At 39.9% G+C, this 24,300-nt stretch overlaps 1 protein-coding gene across 3 annotated transcripts in view; it reads right to left on the bottom strand.

The window, feature by feature from the left end:
- Positions 1 to 24,300, bottom strand: part of adamts16 (ADAM metallopeptidase with thrombospondin type 1 motif, 16) — a 76,074-nt gene that overhangs the window by 32,734 nt on the left and 19,040 nt on the right. For 2 of the 3 annotated variants that reach the window (XR_015510737.1, XM_087286374.1), the window contains exons 4-9: positions 19,131 to 19,452; positions 16,299 to 16,501; positions 12,146 to 12,229; positions 7,773 to 7,932; positions 3,060 to 3,165; positions 1,730 to 1,867 (exon numbers count right to left, since the gene is read on the bottom strand). Coding sequence is in view for 2 of the 3 variants with exons in the window: in XM_087286374.1 (XP_087142500.1) it covers positions 1,730 to 1,867; positions 3,060 to 3,165; positions 7,773 to 7,932; positions 12,146 to 12,229; positions 16,299 to 16,501; positions 19,131 to 19,452 (1,013 nt within the window). In the remaining variant the exon portion in view is untranslated. The remainder of the gene's footprint in view (positions 1 to 1,729; positions 1,868 to 3,059; positions 3,166 to 7,772; positions 7,933 to 12,145; positions 12,230 to 16,298; positions 16,502 to 19,130; positions 19,453 to 24,300) is intronic. The other variant, XM_087286375.1, reaches the window with a different exon arrangement.

The following is a 24,300-nucleotide window of genomic DNA, read 5'->3' as shown; positions in this document are numbered from 1 at the left end:
ACAAAGGAAGCAATGAATGGAGAAAACAATGAATGAATGAATGAATGAATGAATGAATGAATAGTTGAAGAAAGTGATGAACAGAGGGGGTGATAAATAAATGAACCAATAAATTAATAAATGAACAAAGGGAGCAATGAATGGAGAAAACAATGAATAAATGGATGAAAGAAAGAATGAAGTGATGAATGGAGGAAGTGATAAATATTAATAATTAATAAATAAACAAAGGGAGCAATGAATGGAGGGATAAATGTTTAAATAAATGTGTGAATTAAAGAGTAAAAGGAGTGATAAACGGATGGATAGATGAATCAATGAATTATTGAAAAGAGTGAGGAACAAATTAATAAAGGGAGCACTGAGTGGAGGGAGCGATGAATGAATGAATAAATTAATAAAGGGAGCAATGAATTGAAGGATGAATTCATGAATTAAGATATGGGTGAATGAATGAATGAATGAACGAACAAAGGGAGCAATGAATTGAGGGAGCAGTAAATAAATGAAAGAAGCGAAGAATGGAGGGAGGAATAAATGAATGAATGAATGAATGAAGCGATCAATGGTGGGAGAAATTAATGGAGCAATAAAGGGAGCTATAAATGAATGAAGCTAAGAATGAATGACTGTATGAATGGACAGAGCAGTGGATAAATGAAGGAAACTGAATGGAGGGATAAATGTATCTATAAATGAATGAATGAATGAATGAATGAATGAATGAATGAATGAATGAATGAATGAATGAATGAATGGTGGAGGGGAATGTGATGAAGGGAGGGACGAATTAATGTATGAACAAATGATTGAATGAATGAATGAATGGATGAATGAATGAATGAATGATGGAGGGGAAAGTCATGAAGGGAGGGACGAATGAATGTATGAACAAATGATTGAATGGATGAATGAATGAATAAATTAATGAATGAATGATGGAGGGGAATGTCATGAAGGGAGGGACGAATGAATGTATGAACAAATGATTGAATGAATGAATGAATGAATGGATGAATGAATGAATGATGGAGGGGAATGTGATGAAGGGAGGGACGAATGAATGTATGAACAAATGATTGAATGGATGAATGAATGAATAAATTAATGAATGAATGATGGAGGGGAATGTCATAAAGGGAGGGACGAATGAATGTATGAACAAATTGATTGAATGAATGAATGAATGAATGGATGAATGAATGAATGATGGAGGGGAATGTGATGAAGGGAGGGACGAATGAATGTATGAACAAATGATTGAATGGATGGATGAATGAATGAATGATGTGAGCAATGAATAGAGTAATGAATGAGTAAAGGTTTTCTAGAAAGCGAGGACTGTACAGAGCAGCATTAAAACAGACCATTAGCAGAAGTCTAAAATGTGTTTAAATTGATAAAGCGATGCTGGATGATGAAGACTACAACTCCCATGATTCCACACTCAGTCAAAGAGTCATCAAAATATGCATAGTGGCTTCTCGACGCATGAAAATGACATCCAACATGATTACTTCATCTGTAAGAGAATGCAAAAGCGTTGAAATAGGCTATATTTTTCCTCCCGTTAAGATGAATTATTATCAATAATTTTTGGTAGCCAGAATAGAACAACATAACAGCCCAGCGACATCAGTTTTGTGAGCCCTGATCAGATTTGGATAGATTAGATTAAAGCACAAAAATCAGGGTTCAGGGAGTGGATGTGTTCCCAGTCCTCACTCACCTCAGGAATCGGTTGAGGTATTGTCGGCTACAGGACGACCAGGAGAATAAACCATTGTGTCCGGCCAGAGTGGGAGACATAATGTTTCCCACTGACTTCTTACACACATTGCCTTCGCCATCATGGACCATTCCAAAGCTGTGGAAAACAAGCCTTTCATTCATCAGGAAAAACTAATTATAAAGTATACACTGTTTTTATCTTATCACAGCAATTTTTTAACATAAATATATTAATGCAATATTAGTCTTTTGTTTTAGAATATATATTTACATTTCCAACAAAAGCTTAACTTGTAGTGACTGAAAAGGTTGTTCCCATAACTCTTTTTATTTAAAGTTAAAACATTACCACATAAAACATATACTATAGTAAATAATATAGTCATTAACCATACTATAGTGAAGTGTATTATACTGTAAATATTATTTAAAACTTTTTAATGCATACCCCAGCATACTGCAGCATTAATAATACTGAATTTATACATATTTTAGCATACTTAAGATTTACTAGAGTAAACTGTGGTGTACAGTAGTACGATACACCCTATAGTTGGGTTTTTGTTTATATTATTATAGTTGTTGCATTACCATAGCAACTGTGGAATCACCACAACAGATTAATTACTGTAGTTGTCGTGTTACAATAGCAACTGTAGAATCACCACAACAGATACATTAATATAGTTGTCATGTTACCATAGCAACTGTGGAATCACCACAACAGATTAATTACTATAGTTGTCATGTTACCATAGCAACTGTGGAATCACTACAACAGATACATTACTATAGTTGTCGTGGTACTATAGCAACTGTGGAATCGCTACACCAGATAAATTACTATAGATGTCATGTTACCATAGCAACTGTGGAATCACCACCACAGATTACTATAGCTGTCGTGTTACCATAGCAACTGTGGAATCACCACAACAGATTAATTCCTCTAGTTGTCATGTTACCATAGCAACTGTGGAATTACCACAACAGATTAATTACTATAGTTGTCGTGTTACTATAACAACTGTGGAATCGCTACACCAGATAAATTACTATAGATGTCATGTTACCATAGCAACTGTGGAATCACCACCACAGATTACTATAGCTGTCGTGTTACCATAGCAACTGTGGAATCACCACAACAGATTATTTCAAGAAATTTACGACAGAATTGTTCAAAAACACGATAGTATTAGCTATAAACTACTATTGTATTTTTATTGTGGGTTGATACCGTGTTGTCTAAAACACGGCACCTTGTTTATTTATTTTATGCAGTAATGTTGTATGATGTCATATTAATTCATAAACTGAACTCTTACTTGTGTCCAGATTCATGGGCGATGGTGAAGGCCAGACCGAGTCCCGTGTCCTCATTGATGGTGCAGCTGCGGTATTTACTGCACATCCCACTGATCGGAGCAAAACCTGGAATTAAAACAATTAAGACGAAATATTTTGAAATACAACTAATAAAAAAGCCAGCAAAAATGAAGACCCGTTACATCAGCACCTGTACGATACTGATTTTATTTCATTTTAGAATTAAGTCACCCAAACTCAAAGCTTCAGCACAGTAGTGTCTATATTTGTCAGAAGCGAGCGCACAGTGAACACTCTGAGAAATGCACTGAAATAATCAGATCAAGGCTTGGACTGCATTTGTTTCACCAGCACTGGTTTAAGAGCGAGAGATCAAATCCAGTTGCAGGAAATCTGAACACATTTATGACTTACTGCGACCCGTTTGAGTCTGAAACGCATTAGATGCTAGCTAGGAGTAGTATATTAACTGCTCAACATAAAAGATGGAAAAGGCAACGCTTTGAACAATTGTATATGTGTCGCAACTGAAATCTGAGATCTGAGGCGACTGTACAGTATTTTATGACAAGTTATGACTATCTCTTTAATACAAAACCTGTGGAGTTTTGGTGAAAGCTGGAGCACAGTCAAACCCCAAAAGCACCTGAGGAGTGGGATTTATTGTGCTTTGATTTAATCACTTAATGTACGTGCAGCTTTTTCCACACATACTGTACTGTACTGCATGTGCTGAGTGATTGAATATTTTGCTATAATATTATTGACTTGTTTGCTTTTCAGGACTTGTGTTTGATTTAATTATTATTCATCTGTGTATTTTTGCATTCTGGAGTGTGAAGAGTCATTGTTAATGATTTGTTTCCATGTTATTATTGTAATTTCAGGTAAAAATATAGTTGATATTAGTTTTCAGAATAAAAAAGAATGTTTCAAATGTTCAACAAATTAGCAGGGACTGAAATTCAGGGTTGTTTCTATAGCTCTTAGTTCAAGTTAAAACATTACCACATGAATAAAAATACTATAGTAATATATAGTAAAACAAACTGTCTTTTTCTGAACAATTCTATAGTCAAGTGTATTATATTGTTTATATATTACAATATTTACAACCTACTGTTAATGAATGTTACAGCATGGTGTAGCATTAATTATAGTGGATTGATAAACTGTAATAAATAGTGTAGCAAACTTTAATATTATAATATAATATAATATACCCTATTGTAGAAATCTAAAGGATTAGGTCATAGTTGTTGTGTTACTATAGAAACTGTGGAATTACGACAACATATTCATTACTATCGTTGTTGTGTTGCCATAGCAACTGTGGGATTATAACAACGCATTAATTACTATAGTTGTTGTGTTACCGTAGCAACTGTCAAACTATCACAGCATATTAATTTCTATAGGTGTTGTGTTACCATAGCAATTGTCGAATTATCACAGCATATTAATTACTATAGTTGTTGTGTTACCATAGCAACTGTCGAATTATCACAGCATATTAATTACTATAGTTGTTGTGTTACCATAGCAACTGTTGAATTATCACAGCATATTAATTACTATCGTTGTTGTGTTACCATAGCAACTGTTGAATTATCACAGCATATTAATTACTATCGTTGTTGTGTTACCATAGCAACTGTAGGATTATAACAACGCATTAATTACTATAGTTTTGTGTTACCATAGCAACAGTCGAATTATCACAGCATATTAATTACTATCGTTGTTGTGTTACCATAGCAACTGTAGGATTATAACAACGCATTAATTACTATAGTTGTTGTGTTACCATAGCAACAGTCGAATTATCACAGCATATTAATTACTATAGTTGTTGTGTTACCATAGCAACTGCCGAATTATCACAGCATATTAATTACTATCGTTGTTGTGTTACCATAGCAACTGTCGAATTATCACAGCATATTAATTACTATCGTTGTTGTGTTACCATAGCAACTGTGGGATAATAACAACATATTCATTACTACAGTTGTTGTGTTACTATAGCAACTGTGGGATGATAACAACACATTAATTACTAAAGTTGTTGTGTTACCATAGTAACTGTAGAATCACCACAACAGACACCCTCCATATGTTTATTTAGTATTTTTTTTATATTTATTAACAATTTACTTGTTTATTAATTGATCAGTTTATTGATGTGTTATTGTTGTTTATGATTCGCTTTTGTAGTTCATTCAGACTACAACTCGTGTCACAACACCTTCAAAACTTGCATCTAATTGATTGTACTTTTGACAGCACATTGTACATTAATCCTGATCCTTCTGTCAAATAATAAAACACAATGAATGAATGAAGGCCGGGTGCTTTTTCTCAGACATGCAGTACTGTACTGTATGTGTGTGCGCATCTATAACACAAGTTTTAGCGCTGCTCTTTAATCTTCCCTGTGTGACCTCTGAAGGCCCTGAAATCTCCCCTGACCTCTGACCTCTTGACCTGTGAGGTGTGTAAGTCTGGGTCTGCGCTCAACTGTTAATCATTGACTCTCCACAAACGTTCTCTCTTTGAACCGTGGCCTGCGCTAGCCTTGCTAATGGGGATTCTTTTATGTGGCACAGGGTGGAGAACGCAAACAGCTTATTAGAGCAAAAGACGCTCACTGTACCTGTAATAATTGAGCAGTTTAACCGTAGCTGAGTGCCAACAAATAGCACAAATTAGGTCATTAATCCTAAACGTCACACAAAACCTATGATTCCATTTAACCCTTTATAGAGCACACACTGAACTACGCATTGGGAAAATACTGCAGAGTTTTAGTCTTGTTTCTAGTCCAAATTTCTAGAAATTATTAAATCAAGAAGGATTTTCAAGACAAGCAGAAAATATTGTGTTGTTTTCAGTAGTAATGAGTCAAAATTAAGTGAGTTTTGCCTTTAAAAAGCATAAAAATCTGCCAGTGGGGTGAGCAGAATAATACTGTTCTCACTTTAACGTTATTCAGCTTACCCCATTAACATTATTTACCTCGTTTTAATTAAAAACTCACTACATTTTGTCATTCTTTCTGAAAACAAGACTATATTTTGTTCTTGTCCTTAAAATGCTTCTTGATTTGAGAATTTTAGGATATTTAGGCTAGAAACAAGACAAGCAATTTTGCAGTGTGTGAAGGTCCTCCACCTGATTCAAGATCAATATTTTATCCTTATATACAAGTAGATGCTATGAAAACATCCACTTTTAGGAAAAAAATTAATTATATACGAAATGAACTAGAAATCAGATTTGCTGTAAGTGATAGGAACGTCAGCTTTAAAGCATGTCTCAGCAACATCTCAGCAATATTGCCAACCCAGGCTCATTATTGATACATACCCCTATAAACATTTTTGGAGAGCACAAAATATGTCCCAGGAGGTACTTTTTTGCAGTTTTGGTTTTCGCACATCTGCCAGAGGCCGCTGTGTGTGTTTTTTCAGATTTCAGATTTCTCTCGCCAGTGCCATTAATGCCTGCTGTTCTCACGTAAATCCACCAGAGGCCGCTGTCGACTGACTGACTGACTGACGACTGACCGACCAACCGATATCCCTAACCACCCACTTCCCTAAACCCAACCGACAGTGTTTTAAAATTACAAATTGACCCGCCCACCGCCTTCCCTAAACCCAACCAACAGTGTTTTCAAAATTACAGATTGACCCACCCACCACCTTCCCTAAACCCAACCGACAGTGTTTTCAAAATTACAGATTGACCCGCCCACCGCCTTCCCTAAACCCAACCAACAGTGTTTTCAAAATTACAGATTGACCCGCCCACCCCTTCCCTAAACCCAACCAACAGTGTTTTAAAATTACAGATTGACCCACCCACCGCCTTCCCTAAATCCAACCGACAGTGTTTTCAAAATTACAGATTGACCCGCCCACCCCTTCCCTAAACCCAACCGACAGTGTTTTCAAAATTACAGATTGACCCGCCCACCCCTTCCCTAAACCCAACCGACAGTGTTTTCAAATTTACAGATTGACCCACCCACCGCCTTCCCTAAATCCAACCGACAGTGTTTTCAAAATTACAGATTGACCCGCCCACCGCCTTCCCTAAACCCAACCGACAGTGTTTTCAAAATTACAGATTGACCCGCCCACCGCCTTCCCTAAACCCAACCGACAGTGTTTTCAAAATTACAAATTGACCCGCCCACCCCTTCCCTAAACCCAACCAACAGTGTTTTCAAAATTACAGATTGACCCGCCCACCTTTTCCCTAAACCCAACCAACAGTGTTTGTTTAATAGCACTGATTGTCCCGCCCACCCCCTTCCCTAAACCCAACCGACAGTGTTTTCAAAAGCACCAATTGAACCACATAGTATTGTCTTTTGCACCGTTAAGCTTGATGGTTGTACCCTCCAGCCAGGACCAGAGCAAGCTGAACAGCTGCTCTAGGCAAAAGACGATCACGCCGCCCTTACCCCGAAAGTAAAATCGAAAGTGACCGGTTATCAAACTGAAGAACTGAGGACGCGGGTGGTAAGGGAGGTGTCGCGGACATAACTGAAGACGTGGGTGGTGAGGGAGGTGTCGCTGACGCCACCTAGGTCACCTCTATGGATGCGCCGGCCCTGCCACCAGCAAGACAATCTCTCTAAAATATTATGAGTGGATGGTTCAATCCATAATTTCACAATATTCTGCATGTGTTTTCCTCACCCAGAGTGTCACACGGCTCATTCTTCCAGGAGCAGATGTCCAGACCGGTCAGCAGGATAGCGTGATCATGCCGGCGTCCTTCTCGGCCTGATAAACCCGACTGCCACTGACAGAAACTGTTGAGCGTGTGGTCAGCGTGATGGTTTATCACTAGCCCATCCTGAAGGACAAAAGAGTAAAATAAAGTCAGGAGTAATGTGAACAAGGGAAGTGGACTAGGCCACAAATAAAGCTTTTCTTACTCAGGTTTTCTCTCGTTTGTAGTCCAAATCTCTATAAAGTCGTAAATCAAGAAGCGTTTTCTAGACAAGCATATTGTCTTGTTTTCATAAATAATGAGTCAAAATTAAGAGAGTTTTTACTTAAAAAAGGCAAAATAATCAGCCAGTGGGGTATTTTTTGCTCACCCCATTGCCTGATTATTTAGCTTTTTTCTCACTTAATTTTGACTCAATATTTCTGAAAACATTTCTGTTTCACTTCTTAAGCAATTGCTTTTTGATTTAAGAATTATTAGACATTTGAACAAGAAACAAGACAAAAACTCAAAGTAAAACAGGCGTATCTGGCTTCTCATTGCCTCTGCTGACCCTACATCAGTATACGGGCCTATGGGAAATTGTTTAACCCCTCATCACTGATCCTGAGTGACCGTCGCTAATTACTCCAATCAAAAGGGTAATTTTCTGCATTCCTCAGCCGGTGGCTTCATTAACATTAGCACAGGTGTATCAGTAACAGAGACCCGTTTGCTGGGCCGCGTTCCCACAGACGCATCTCTCATCTGGCTGCAGTCCAGGGGAATGCTGTGCATCCAATTAAACTGTCATCATAAACCCCAGACCTGTTCAGATAGAGCGTCTCAAAGACAGCGGAGGAGACAAGTCTCTCAAGGACAATAAAATCCATCTTTTGAAGCCATGTTTTTTAAAGCGCTGCGTTATCTAAAGCTCTCCAATGACGTCAACCAGCCTCCCAAGGGCTTTACTCCTCATTCAGATTATCGATATGCACGTATTCATCTGATTATTAATGCAATATGGTAAGCACAATGTGTTGCAGCTGCACTTAGGATGTGTCTAATCTACGTTTGCTATTTTAAAGATGGGTAAAATAGTCTGCGCACCCAGCGCATGGTGATACTTAAGGCTGATTTATACTTCTGCATCAAGCGCTCGCGTATGCTACGGCACAGCCTACGCGTGGACGCATTGGCACTCGCTGTGGCAGTTGGCAACGCTGACGCGCACCTCTCAGAAAATGTAACTACACATTGCAAGCTCTGTGATTGGTCGGCTTGGTATCGCTGACAAATGTAGGCGGGACCGAGAGCCACAATGGAGCGATTGTTTACAAGTGTGGAGTCCCGTGCAGGAGCTCCGGATGGGAAGTTTTGTTTTGGGTTTACCTCATGGTTAAAGTTGTTGCCCGTCTGCCGGTTCCTGCCTCAAAATGAGCGAGTTTGAACCACTTGTACATTAAGGAAGCATTCAGAAAAAAACAAAACACCAGTGAAGAAACTTGACACAGAGGAATATAAACACCTCACTGCCAACCAGTGTATCGGAAGTGTATTGCAGAGCAACACGAACAGCGCACAGAAGTATAAATGCACAGCTACGCACGTTGCATGTGCCATGGGTCACGCCGATCACTTGATGCAGAAGTAGGATGCAGAACCAGGGGTCACCAAACTTGTTCCTGGAGGGCCGATGTCCTGCAGATCTTAGCTCCACCCTAATCAAACACACCTGAAGAAGCTAATCAAGGTCTTACTAGGTATTCTTGAATCATCCAGGCAGGTGTGTTATGGCAAGTTGGAGCTAAATCCTGCAGGGACACCGGCTCTCTAAGACCGAGATTGGTGACCCCTGTCTTAATGAGTTACACTAAGAAAAAACAAATGCTTTTCTAAGTTTTTGTCTTGTTTCTAGTCTAAATATCTTCAAAGTCTGAACTCAAGAAGAACTGTCCACACAAGTAGCAAATATCGTCTTGTTTTCAGAAGTCAACATTAAGTTTATTTTTTCTTTTAAAAATGTAAATAGTCTTCTAATAAGGTAAGAAAAATTATCTCGTTTTCACTTTAAAAATATTATTTTACTCACCCCACTGGCAGATTATTTTGCTAGTTTTAAGGAAAACTCACTTAAATGACGGACTTTACATAGAAAAACAGAAGACTTCACTAGCGTGGAAACAGATCTGCTCATGCGCGAGGTTAAAGACCAGCTACAGAACCATTCGGATTCACCAAAACCCCCTGAGGTGAAGAAGGCATGGGAGAAGGTGGCAGTTTAGTCTAGACCGTAATAATCTTTTACATTTTAATCCTTTAATTTTCATATTAAAGATTGTTGTGTGCTGCTGCACATCCCCGTGTGTGTAATAAGCAATTTGTATGCTCGTTTTGGACCCATCTATCTTTGACATGCTTTTTGAGAGTGCTTTCACACCTGCATTATTTAGTTGGGTTGAATCACACTACAGTTGGTTTTCCCTCTTGGTGTGGTTGGTTTGGGCAGGTTTGCAGCAATCGTACTTGAGTGCGCACCAAAAGCGGACCAAATAAGTGTACCGAGACCTGCTTGAAGAGGTGGTCTCGGTACGCTTTTAAACGAACCCTGGAGCGGTTCATCTGTGGTGAGAATATGATCCGTACTAAAACAGACCCAACCGCAAAAAAGTACTGCGCCTGTTTGGACTAATCCAGCAGCCGTAGGCCGATGTGCTGTGCATTATGGGATATGGAGGAAAAATATTTGTTGACAGCGCTTTACCAACAAAGAGAGAAAAACATGACCTGATGGATCGTTGGTAATATTTCCGCAAGATGAGCATGTCGAAGTTTATTTAAATTAAATCATACCTCCTCCTGAAGTGACGTGTGATGCATTAAAACGTTGTTTTCCAGCCACGCTTCATTCTCCAAATGTATAGTTTGTCTAAAGCAGGGATGTTATCAGTCAGAGCAGTCGTCCCTACATAGTAAAAAGCCAAATTTTGTGTCTGACGGTTTGTTTACTTGCGGGAGTTCATTGGCATTTTCCCCGCACATGAATTCTGACCAATCGATAAGCAGTTTAGGAAATATGTTCAACAACATCTGACCAATGAGAGATGTGGGTTTTGTCAGATGACTGCATTTTGGTTCTTTTCAACTGGTTCAGACCAAAGCCAGCAGTGTGGTGTGAAAACGACCCAAAGACGGCAGAATGCAACAATGATCATTTATTGCTCTTGGTGCAGACCAAATGAACCAAACTACAGATGTGAAAGCACCCTAAACAACATACAAATCCTGCATCATTAGCCCCTTTCACACATACAGACCTTTCCGGAAAATTACCGGCAATTTTCCGGAAAGGTTGTATGTGTGAACAGGTCCTTTTTGAAAATACCGGTAAATTCGTTCTGGCTATTTTCCGGAAAGAGAAGTTGTAACATTATCGGCAATTTGCCGGAATGCTGCGCTGTGTGAACGCAGAAGGAAGATTTCCGGAATAAGCTCGTGCACGTCTAGAACGTGCTGACGTGAGACGTCTGCTTTAGCCAATCACAACAGTCAGACGCATTTACGTCCGCGCGGTTTGTGAGAATAAAAGCCTTTGAATATTTTTCCAGACACATTTAGCTGCTAGAAGTTAGTCAGATAACGTTTATATGTTCTTCTTAATGCCAACTGTGCAAATAATCATCGATAAGATGCTTATGATAAGCCGCTGTTTGTTTACCTTCAAGCTTTGCGTGTGCCCATGAAACAGCCTGTGAGCGTCAGCACACGCACATATTATGAACATCTCGACATGCGAATATGATCCAGTGAAAGTTGTTTACAATATTGATCATCCACAGAGTTTGTAATTTAGTCAAATGTTTACAAATACAAGCGCAGCCGTTTAAAGCTCATTTGTGGTGAATGATGTCAGAATTTACCGGTATTTTGGAATGGATGTGTGAATGCTCTTTTCCGGAAAATTTCCGTAACGTCCTCGCCTGTGTGAACAGCGCTTTTTTGAATATACCGGTAAAGTCGTTCCGGAAATTTTCCGGATATTTACCGGTATCACTGTGTGAAAGGGGCTATTGACTTCAGAGCAGCTCTTATTTGGTCAATGCATCCTATTTCAGTTGCCTTAAAATAACAACACACTAACAATGCACATTAACACACCTCCATTTCAGACCAGCACACCCAGGGATGCACAAAGGGGTGCAAGTGCATTATATCTTTAAACAATGTACTGCATGATGTAAACATGATGAATCTGTGCAGGGCTAAACAAAAACACACCTTGCGCCACCAGGTGCATGATAGGGCCCGACTTTTAAAAATGTTCTGTGCAGTAAAATTCAAAGCATCTTAAACTCACCTGGTCTTCATCCAGCAGTATTAGCCCGACAATCACAACGTTGATGTTGCCTCCAATTGTGCCATCTTTGAATAGTGTCGAGACCTTTGTGGAGAAAAGCAACAATGCAGAGTCAGACAGTGATGGGTCATTCCCGAATGATTTGCTCATTTTGAATCAATCTTTAATATGACTCTTGCTCGATGAGTCCCCTCAGGCAGTGATTCGTTCATTCGTTTATGCACACATTGCACAGCTGAGAAAGAACATTAGTTTCTTTTTTGAGACTTCTGTTGAGTTTGAGTCATTTGTTTATCACGTGAGCCAGTCATATGCAGGAAAAAGATTTGATTCGTTCAGTCCTTGGATTTGAGTCATTCGTCTCTTCACATGTGACGATTCCAAATCTTCTTTACAAAGGTGTGCATCTTTCTTCTTCCTCATTCATTCTTTAACTTTTCTTCGGCTAAGTCCCTTTATTTATCAGGGGTCACCACAGCAGCATGAACTATCAATTATTCCAGCATATGTTTTACGCAGTGGATGTCCTTCCAGCTGCAACCAAGTACTGGGAAACACCCATACGCTCTCACACGCTTAAACACTATGTTCAGTTTAGTTTATTCAATTGACCTATAGCGCATGTGTTTGGACTGTGGGGGAAACTAAAGGAGCACAGGGGAACTGGGACCTCTTGCTGTGTGGCGACAGTGCTAACCACTGAGCCCCTTATTCTTCTTGTATTATTATTATTTTTATTATTATAGTGCTTTTTCTGTGATGCATTTCTGATCTCAAACTGTAGCTCAATTAAAAATGTCTGAATCTCTGCCCTGATGGTTCTTTTCGATAATACTGTATGTGTTAATATGCTTTTTGTCTGTTTTTAAAACCATATGATGTAGATTAACTAATTATTTGGATTTCATTTAGTCTTTCACATGATAAACGAATGACTCAAAACCCAAACTACTCAAAAGGTGAACAAATATTGGTCTTTACGGATCAGACTGCATGCATTGGTTAAGCTTAAATGAAACTATTAGTTTCAGATAAACAAACTTGTCAGAACTGAGCTAATCATAGACACAACTAAAACAAAACAAACAACAGAAACATTTTAATGATATTTTAGCAAATGAAAGAAATTAATAAAAAAAAAAGAATGTGCTAATCTGGCTGAAAGACGTGATCCAATGATCCAATCTTCCCACCACTAACGCAGACTCAGTTTGTATTTCTTGAACTGAGGAATCAAAAGCTTCTCTTGGGAAGATAAAAAATAATGAGAAGAGTGTGGCCGGGATGTTTCCCCAAAGTTCTTTAAAGCCTCATGTCTCTGGAGAAATACCACACGTGCTTAAAGGAATCCCTAATCCCACATTTAACCGGCCTTTGAAACAGAGCTGAAGATAGAGTCTCTGAGATGGTTTAAGGTGTCGTGAATACAAACACTGAGTGCCCAAAACAAAGTCTTCCATTCCTGCTATTTCGTCTTCTTCTTCTTTGTTTTCGTTGATCCTGACACAAAAGGCATTCGGTCTGGCTTCGGGTGTCAGGATCTCACTGATCCTTTGTAAACCTGGCCTCTTGAAACACCTTCACAAACACTTAGTTTAAAGGATATTCTCTAACACGATCCTATTTTCATGAGCCTACATGAGTGTATTCTTGTGTGGATACATTATTCACCATGCTCACCGCCAAAAAGACTCACTTTTAACTTTTAGCAATCATTAACTAGTCTGACTGGTCAACTAGATATGACACAATGGAGTGAAAACACATGCTGTGAACTCGGCTTGACATCAGGGTCAAATGCAATCAGAGCATAACTCTTGAAGGATGGTTGAATGGAGGGTTGAAGGAGGGACGGATGATCACATTGATGATGAATGGGTGCATGGATGGATGGATGCGTGAATCCATGGATGGATGGTTTGATGGATGAATAGATGGATGGATGCATAGATGGATACATACATAGTAGGACTGATGCATGGATGGATGGATGGATGGATGGATGGATGGATGGATGGATGGATGGATGGATGGATGGATGGATGGATGGATGGATGGATGGATGGATGGATGGATGGATGGATGGATGGATGGATGGATGGATGGATAAATTTAATGTATAGATGGAAAGAATGGTTGGATAGTTGGATGGCTGGACGAATAAATTTAATTCATGGATGCATGGATGGATGGATAGATAGATAATGGATGAAGGGATGAATGGTTGAATAGCTGCATAGATAGACGGATGTATGGATGAATGGATGAATCCATTAGTGGGTAGTTGATTCATGGTTGGATGGATGGATAAATTGGATACATAGATGGAAGGATGGATGAAATAACTGTTGCATAGTTTGATAGATAGATAGATAGATAGATAGATAGATAGATAGATAGATAGATAGATAGATGATAGATAGATAGATAGATAGATAGATAGATAGATAGATAGATAGATAGATAGATAGATAGATAGATAGATAGATAGATAGATAGATAGATAGATAGATAGATAGATAGATAGATAGATAGATAGATAGATAGATTAGTGGATAGATGGAAAGACTGATGTGTGGTTGGATAGTTGGATGGTTGGATGGATGCATAGATAGATGGATGCATATATGAATGGATGAATACATCAGTGGATGGATGGAAAGACTGATGTGTGGTTGGATAGCTGGATGGTTGGATAGATTGATGGATGTATAGATAGATGGATGGATGAATTGGATACATAGATGGAAGGATGGATGGAAGAACTGTTGTATAGTTTGATAAATGCATGGAAAGGGTGAATGGATGGATGCTGAAAGGACGAATGCATGTATGGATGGACATATAGATAGTAAGATGGATGAGTGGATGGATGCTTGGTTGGATAGAGGGAGATGGATGCATGGGAGGATACACTGATGGGAGCATGGATGGATGGAAGGACTGATACATTGTTGGATAATTGGAGGATAAATGGTTGGATGATGGAGGCATGGATGGATGGACAGATAGATAAATGGATAAATTAGTGGATGGATGAATGGATGTATAGATGGATGGATAAATTTGATGCATGTATGTATGGATGGGAAGACTGATGCATGGTTGGACAGTTGAATGGACGGATGGATGGATGGAAAGACTGATGCATAGTTTGATGGATAGATAGATGGATGCATTTAAGGATCATTGGTTAAATGGATGGATGGATGCATGCATGGATGGATGGTAGGATGAACGATCTGATGCATGGTTTAAAAGACAGAGAGATGGATGGAAGAGGGAATAAATGGATAGATAATGCATGCATGGATGGATGGATGGATGGATGGATGGATGCATGGACAAATAGATAGATCTATGGATGGATGCATAGGTGGATGCATGTAAGGATGGACAGATAAATATTTACATACATTTGTGGATGGATGGATGGATGGATGGATGAATGGCTGGATGGATGGATGGATGGATGGATGGATTACTGGATAGATAGATAAATTAGATGCATGGATGGATGGATGGATGGATGGAAAGTCTGATGCATAGTTTGATGGATAGATAGATGGATGCTTTAAAGGATAATTGGTTAAATGGGTGGATGGATGCATGCATGGATGGATGGTAGGATGAACGATCTGATGCATGGTTTAAAAGACAGAGATATGGATGCAAGAGGGGATAAATGGGTAGATAATGCATGCATGGATGGATGGATGGATGGATGGATGGATGGATGCATAGGTGGATGCATGCAAGGATGGACAGATAAATATTTAAATACATTTGTGGATGGATGGATGAATGGCTGGATGGATGAATGGCTGGATGGATGGATGGATGGATGGATTACTGGATAGATAGATAAATTAGATGCATGGATGGATGGATGGATGGATGGAAAGATATCATTTGATGCATCATTTGATGGATAGTGAGATAGATGCAAGGGAAGATAAATGGTTGGATGATGCATGGACAGATGATAGATACAGTCGTGCATAGATGGATGCATGATTGGATAGAGAGATGGATGAATGGACGGATAAATTGATAGATGCATAGACGGAAATCTGATGAATGCATGATTGAATAGACTGTATAGATTATATAAGGACAGATGGATGAGCAGGTAAGAGGCTCAGTGACTTACCATGTTCAGCACAGTCAGCACATATGTGGTTATATTTTCATGTCCGTGATTATCCATCATCTTGCGGTCCACCACCACCAGCGTCTCCACATTCAGACTCGGCTGCGTCTCAGGTTTAAAAAAGACGTCTCGCTTCCCCCTGGGCATCAACTTATATTCATCTGGAAAAATATAGATGTCTTCCTCGGGAGGCTTGGGCATATCTGAAACAGGATCAAGACAATATCAACACCCGCTCAAGCATTTAACGATGTTTCCCCAAAGAAGAGCTCTGGAAACCTGAAGTTCATACGAGATATTAATGCACGCCATGTGTGTCAAACTGTATCAGCTGTGACCTCACATCCCACATCAGATTTGGTTACTCGGTGTGTACAATATTACTCTGGGTTCAAGCACAGGGTGAGGATGTATTGATTGTTTAGGGAAGGTGAAGATAATTAGTTTCTGACTAAACATCATACAGGTGAGATGATGTCATGAAGACATGTTCAAGCTGACCCCGGAGCAGCCGTGACTATAACAAACAACAATACAAAACGCTTTTCTTAATTAGAGATTTTGCTTGGTTTCTGGGCCAGATATCGAACAATTCTTAAATCAAGAACCTTTTTCTTTGGGTCCCCTTTGCCTACTGTTTGCCATTTTTGGGATTTCTCCAATGTCATATAATCTTACAAAGATACAATCTGATTTCGCCTGGCCAAACGACTAACGCCCTATTCACACGGGGCGTCAGCGTCAACACTTCCCATTCACTGCCGTTGCCGAACTGCATTGTGGATCCTTCGGCGCTGCTTCAGAGGTGTGCTCGCTGCAGAAGTTGGGACTAGCACAACTTTTCCAGCGCCGACGGAAGCGTCAGCCAATCAGATCGCTGTATGCAAATACACCAGTTAGACAGTGGCCTATTGGTGACTGAATTTCATTGGCTGACGCTGCTATGACGATCACGTCAGCCCCAACTTCAGTCAAGCATTGATGCTGAAGCCCTGTGAGACTGGGGCGTAATATAGCTTAGGTGGAAAGATCAGAAACCTCCAACTCCAGCAAAGTGGATCTGTGATGCCCTCAAGTTGTTCATAAAGTTTCTTTCTAGAGGTTCATCTAGGGCAACACGGTGGCTCAGTGGTTAGCACTGTGTTCCCAGAGCATGAAGGTCGCTAGTTCAAGTCCTGGCTGGGTCAGTTGGCGTTTCTGTGGGGAGTTTTCTGGAAAAGTAATTTTGTCTTGTTTTTGTCAGCGCCAATAGCCTAGTGGTTAGTGCGTCGACACGTAGCACTGAGGTGCTCGCAGCGACCCGAGTTTGATTCCTGTCTCGAGGTCCTTTGCTGATCCTTCCCCTATCTCTGCTCCCCACATTTTCCTGTCTCTACATCTCCACTGTTCTATCAATAAAGGTGAAAATAATTATTTAAAAAAAATTATAAAATATTGTCTTGTTTTTAGAAATATGTCAAAATGAAGTGAGTTTTTCCTTATTTCAAGATTCACTCGCTTCGTTTTGACGCATCATTTCTAACAAAAAAAAAAAAAAAACACACGACAGGGTTTGCATGTCTATAAAATGCTTCTTAATTTAAAGGGCACCTATTTTATCCCCTTTTCAGGATTTAAGATAAGTGTTTTGTGTCTCCAGAATGTGCAAACTTTCAAAGTTTAGATCTCTCCCTATGGCTCTGACGCATGTCGTCATCTCTGGCTGCATCAGATAAACAGCACAGTGACAGACATGAAGCACGCAGATCTCACGTTTGTGAGGAATACTTCAGTTAGAACTTTCCCAATGATTATTTGATGTATTTGTTGTGGAGTTAATTCAAGCCTTTCTGCAATGATGAGTCACACACAATGTCGCGACAAAGTTCACATACACACACAGTGCACACATTTAACTTTACACTGTTGTTTTCAAGGCAAATGTGACAGAATACACCCTAATGCCCCATTCACACGGGGCGTCAGCGTCAACGCTTCCCTTTCACTTTGAATGGGTGACGTCAGGTGTTGCCGAACTGCATTATGGATTCGTCTGCAGCGCTTCCGAAGTGTTGCTCACTGCAGAAGTTGGGTCTCGCTCAACTTTTCAAGCGCTGACGGAAGCGTCAGCCAATCAGATCGCTGTATGCAAATACACCAGCTAGACAGTGGCCTATTGCTGAATTAATTTCATTAGCTGACGCTGCTATGACGATCACTTCAGCCCCAACTTCAGACACATCTTCAGTCAAGCGTTGACGCTGAAGCCCCGTGTGAATGGGGTGTAATATCCACTGCTGTACGGATATTCGTTATGTTAATGTACAAAATAAACCTGATTAAACCGGGATTGAAGCGTCTTCTTTTATAATTGTACTGATACTGTGTGGCTTTGGTGATGAATTACAGCAATTTTACTGTATTTATTACAAACATGCATGTTTTAGAAACGTTTTAAACTTGTTAAACTCATTCTTGAGGTGCAGACGAACACAAAGAGCTGAACAGATCTTTTAATCCTAGTCGCTTAACAAAAGTCCTGCCTTGTTTGGTATGATTATACGCATTACCACGGAGACATGATAATACGCCTCTGTCCATCAATTCGGTGGGCGCGGAAACCGTACTCCTACGTCATGCTGCGGTCAGCCTTATAATGGGAGGTATTTGGATGCTATTTTAACATCAGGGAGAGACTTATTGTGTTTCTATCACCCCAACATGACTGTGGAGACACTATACTACACACAGTTCTGTCCAAACAGCTTTCATCAGAGCTGCTGCCCTTTAAGAGTTGTTAGATCGGACTAGAATCAAGACAAAATAGATAGCATTTGTTCGCAGTGTACATACATTTCTTGCGTCTCCCGCAGTAGTGCTGTCTCCGCCGTGTGCTGTTCTTGTGTGTTGCTTTCTGCACCTCCTCTGGATTAATCAGCGTGTGTGTGTTTTTCTCAGCTTGTCTGCTGGTTCTCCATCTGTTTGGGATTGCAGAATCTCCAGGCCTTGGTTCAGACGATCTCCTGGTTCTGCGTGTGTTTGTCGGTGCGGGTCTCTTGTAGAGAATGTGTGGCTGGTGGTCTGGTGATGGAGCCGAGAAGTTCTCCAATAGTGCCTGATGTGGATGCAGCGGCTTCAGAAAATAATCTGCGTCCCGAGTCCTGATCAAACCTGACTAGATGGAAAACACACGGGTCAGTGATGCAGAAATCCGATCCAGAGACACTTCATGCATCATTCACTGCTGTTTTACACAGCGGATGCCCTTCCAGCCGCAACCAAGTGCTGGGAAACACCCATACACCCTCATTCACACCCATAAACTACGGCCGATTTAGTTCAGCATGTGTTTGGACTTTGGGAAAGCACCCGGAGGAAACCCACACCAACATGTAGAAAACATGCAAACTCCACACAGAAAACTGAGTCATCCGGGACTCGAACCAGCAACCTTCCTACTGCTAACCACTGAGCCACCAGCTTACTCACTTTTATTTTAATTAAAGTCAACTAAACCCTTTTTACAGTGTGGAGTCTGCAGATTCAGCAGTTGAGTCTAAATTGACTGCAGACGTTTAATATTTAATGCCGGAGACTGACTGAGGAACAGTGTTTTGCAAGCGCTGTCATAACATTAATGTGCTGCAGGACACAAAACAGACACTTCACTAATGCTCTCAAGACACTTTCCTATGGACCCTACAAAGCAAAGCCCATCTGGATTAAAGACCCACTGGAGTCTAAAACGTGATTCCTGTTCAAGAAGCAGTGGGGATGACATCTGAGCTCGGTTTAGGACATAAACGCCCCACATTACACTTCTTCTGGAGAGCTGTGCTGTCATCAAGGTTCATTCATTCATTCATTTTCCTTAGTCCCTTTATTCATCAGGGGTCACCACAGCGGAATGAACCGCCAACTTATCCAGCATATGTTTTACACTGCGGATGCCCTTCCAGCTGCAACCCAGTACTGAGAAACACCAATACACACTCATTCACACACACACACACACACTCATACACTACAGCAAATTTAGTTAATCAGTTACCATATGGCGCATGTGTTTGGACTGTGGGGGAAACCCACGCCAACACGGGGAGAACATGCAAACTCCACACAGAAACACCAAGTGACCCGGCATTGGGGTCGAACCAGCAACCTTCTTGCTTTGAGGCCACAGTGCTAACCACTGAGCCACCATATGTTTTACACTGCGGATGCCCTTCCAGCTGCAACCCAGTACTGAGAAACACCCATCCACACTCATTCACACACACACTCATACACTACAGCAAATTTAGTTAATCAGTTACCATATGGCGCATGTGTTTGGACTGTGGGGGAAACCCACGCCAACACGGGGAGAACATGCAAACTCCACACAGAAACACCAAGTGACCCGGCGTTGGGGTCGAACCAGCAACCTTCTTGCTGTGTGGCCAGTGCTAACCACTGAGCCACCATGTCAATAGAATGAGCTAAGTAATCGTATGTTTAAATGAAAAACTATATCATTTCTCTTACCCCATTGGCAGATTATTTGGCTTCTTTTAAGGAAAAACTCAATTAATTTTGATTGCTTACTCCTACAAGTAAAACTACAAGACAATATAGTATGCTGGTCTTGAAAATGCGTCTTGATTTAAAACTTTTTAGATATTTAAGTGTGTACAACTTTCTTTATAGATATTCTTAAGTGTTCACCTTAATAAGCAAACCCATACATTTGAAAGCACTTGAGGTAGAGTAAATAGTGAGTAAATGTTCATTTTTGGGTGAACTAACCCTTCACCCGAGTGTCACGTCAGGTCAGAGCGAGAACTCATTTGTGTGCCGCGCTCTCATAATTATCCTCAGAGGATCAGCTCCTCTCCAAACAAACACAAAAGCTCTTCTGAGAGCCTGTTTGAAGCCAACGTGCGTCTGATTATCATTAAGTTCACTGCAAGGCAATGGTAGACACAATACAACACATGCTGAACTTTGGGAAGAGAGTTACAGTGAAGATGCATGACAGAATCTGATCTTATATGTGTGTGTGCGTGTGCGGTCAACTATTAATTACTTAGAGAGCCATTTTTTTATGATGACAATTAAGCAGCTGTTTATGTGTTTGCGCTTTTTCAAGCGATATTCGATATTCAAAAATGCTTACATCAATGTAATTCTAAAGAGCGCGTGAACACACACACACACATAGAAATCTGATTTATGCAAATTCATATGTATTGCATCTATAAAATTTTACAATCAATATATATCTTAATATATTGCAAACAATATAGATCTATAGCTCTGAATAAAGTACCGATATAGCTCTGACTAAAGTACTGATAGCTCTGACTAAAGTACCGATATAGCTCTGACTAAAGTACCGATAGCTCTGACTAAAGTACCGATATAGCTCTGACTAAAGTACCGATAGCTCTGACTAAAGTACCGATAGCTCTGACTAAAGTACCGATATAGCTCTGACTAAAGTACCGATAGCTCTGACTAAAGTATAGCTCTGACTAAAGTACCGATATAGCTCTGACTAAAGTACTGATAGCTCTGACTAAAGTACCGATATAGCTCTGACTAAAGTACCGATATAGCTCTGACTAAAGTACCGATATAGCTCTGACTAAAGTACCGATAGCTCTGACTAAAGTACCGATATAGCTCTGACTAAAGTACCGATATAGCTCTGACTAAAGTACCGATAGCTCTGACTAAAGTATAGCTCTGACTAAAGTACCGATATAGCTCTGACTAAAGTACCGATATAGCTCTGACTAAAGTACTGATAGCTCTGACTAAAGTACCGATATAGCTCTGACTAAAGTACTGATAGCTCTGACTAAAGTACCGATATAGCTCTGACTAAAGTACCGATATAGCTCTGACTAAAGTACCGATATAGCTCTGACTAAAGTACCGATATAGCTCTGACTAAAGTACAGATAGCTCTGACTAAAGTATAGCTCTGACTAAAGTACCGATATAGCTCTGACTAAAGTACTGATAGCTCTGACTAAAGTACCGATATAGCTCTGACTAAAGTACCGATATAGCTCTGACTAAAGTACCGATATAGCTCTGACTAAAGTACCGATAGCTCTGACTAAAGTACCGATATAGCTCTGACTAAAGTACCGATAGCTCTGACTAAAGTATAGCTCTGACTAAAGTACCGATATAGCTCTGACTAAAGTACTGATAGCTATGACTAAAGTACCGATATAGCTCTGACTAAAGTACCGATAGCTCTGACTAAAGTACCGATAGCTCTGACTAAAGTATAGCTCTGACTAAAGTACCGATATAGCTCTGACTAAAGTACCGATAGCTCTGACTAAAGTATAGCTCTGACTAAAGTACCGATATAGCTCTGACTAAAGTACTGATAGCTCTGACTAAAGTACCGATATAGCTCTGACTAAAGTACCGATATAGCTCTGACTAAAGTACGGATATAGCTCGGACTAAAGTACGGATATAGCTCGGACTAAAGTACCGATATAGCTCTGACTAAAGTACCGATATAGCTCTGACTAAAGTACCGATATAGCTCTGACTAAAGTACCGATATAGCTCTGACTAAAGTACCGATATAGCTCTGACTAAAGTACCGATATAACTCTGACTAAAGTACCGATATAGCTCTGACTAAAGTACCGATATAGCTCTGACTAAAGTACCGATATAGCTCTGACTAAAGAACCGATATAGCCCTGACTGAAGTACCGATATAGCTCTGACTAAAGTACCGATATAGCTCTGACTAAAGAACCGATATAGCTCTGACTAAATTACCGATATAACTCTGACTAAAGTACCGATATAGCTCTGACTAAAGTACTGATATAGCTTTGACTAAAGTACTGATATAGCTTTGACTAAAGTACTGATAGCTCTGACTAAAGTACCGATATAGCTCTGACTAAAGTACCGATATAGTTCTGACTAAAGTACCGATATAGCTCTGAATAAAATACCGATATAGCTCTGACTAAAGTACCGATATAGCTTTGACTAAAGTACTGATAGCTCTGACTAAAGTACCGATATAGCTCTGACTAAAGTACCGATATAGCTCTGTCTAAAGTACTGATAGCTTCGCCCTAAAGAACTGATAGCTCCACCCTAAAGTACTGATAGCCCCACCTGAAAGAATTTCCATGTGTCCAGAAGTGAAGGAAGCTTTAAGGTTATGGGGTATTTCGGATTCAGCCCAGATCTAAGGCTGATTAATGTCATTATCAGCTGTAAGCAGATTAATGCAGTCTCTTCATCAGAGGAACAACACCCAGGGCTTCATCTCATCTCATACCCAAAGCAAAGGTCCCAGAGTCAGCATTTGATCCTTTATTGGACGCCAAAGACTTCAAAGAGCAACATGACCCAGCTGTTTTGGTGTCAGAGCAGCGATCCTGATGAGACACGCTGCTCTCTGTCAGCAGATCACAGCCTTTAGTCAACACAAGAGACCAGACCAGGATGAAGACCAGCCATCATTGCTGAGAGTTTTTGTCTGGATTCTAGTCCAAATATCTAAAAACTCTTAAATCATGAAGCTTTTTTGAATTTTGTCTTGTTTTTAGAAATAAAGAGTCAACAAGAAGTGAGTTTTCCATTACAAAAATGAAGTTAAATAGTCTGCTAATGGGGTGAGAAGAATAATCTAATTTCAAAGTGAAAACAAGATTCATTTGTGCACATCATTTGTAGATTACTTTGCTTGTTTAAGGAAAAACTCACTTCATTTCAAGAGTTCACACTTAAATATTGTTTGACAAATGTTAGCAGGTTTGGCATGCTGCCCCGGGAGAGAACCCTGTATTTTAAAGATGCATTCTGATCATTCCTGTATATTTAACACTTACAGTGTACAATACGGTAAATACTTACAGCGAACAAATAAGTAATGAACACGTCACCATTTTTCCCAAAAACATATTTCTAAAGGTGCCATTGACTGGAATTTTCCCCCAGATGTTGGTACAACCAAAGAAATCCATATATGCAAAGAAAACAA

This window comes from Danio rerio, chromosome 16 (assembly GCF_052040795.2).
Source record: "Danio rerio strain M-AB ecotype USA chromosome 16, GRCz13ab, whole genome shotgun sequence".
NCBI classification, from domain to species: Eukaryota; Metazoa; Chordata; class Actinopteri; order Cypriniformes; family Danionidae; genus Danio; species Danio rerio.
Note: the sequence above shows the minus strand (reverse complement) of the source record. Positions and strands in the feature narration are given on the sequence as shown.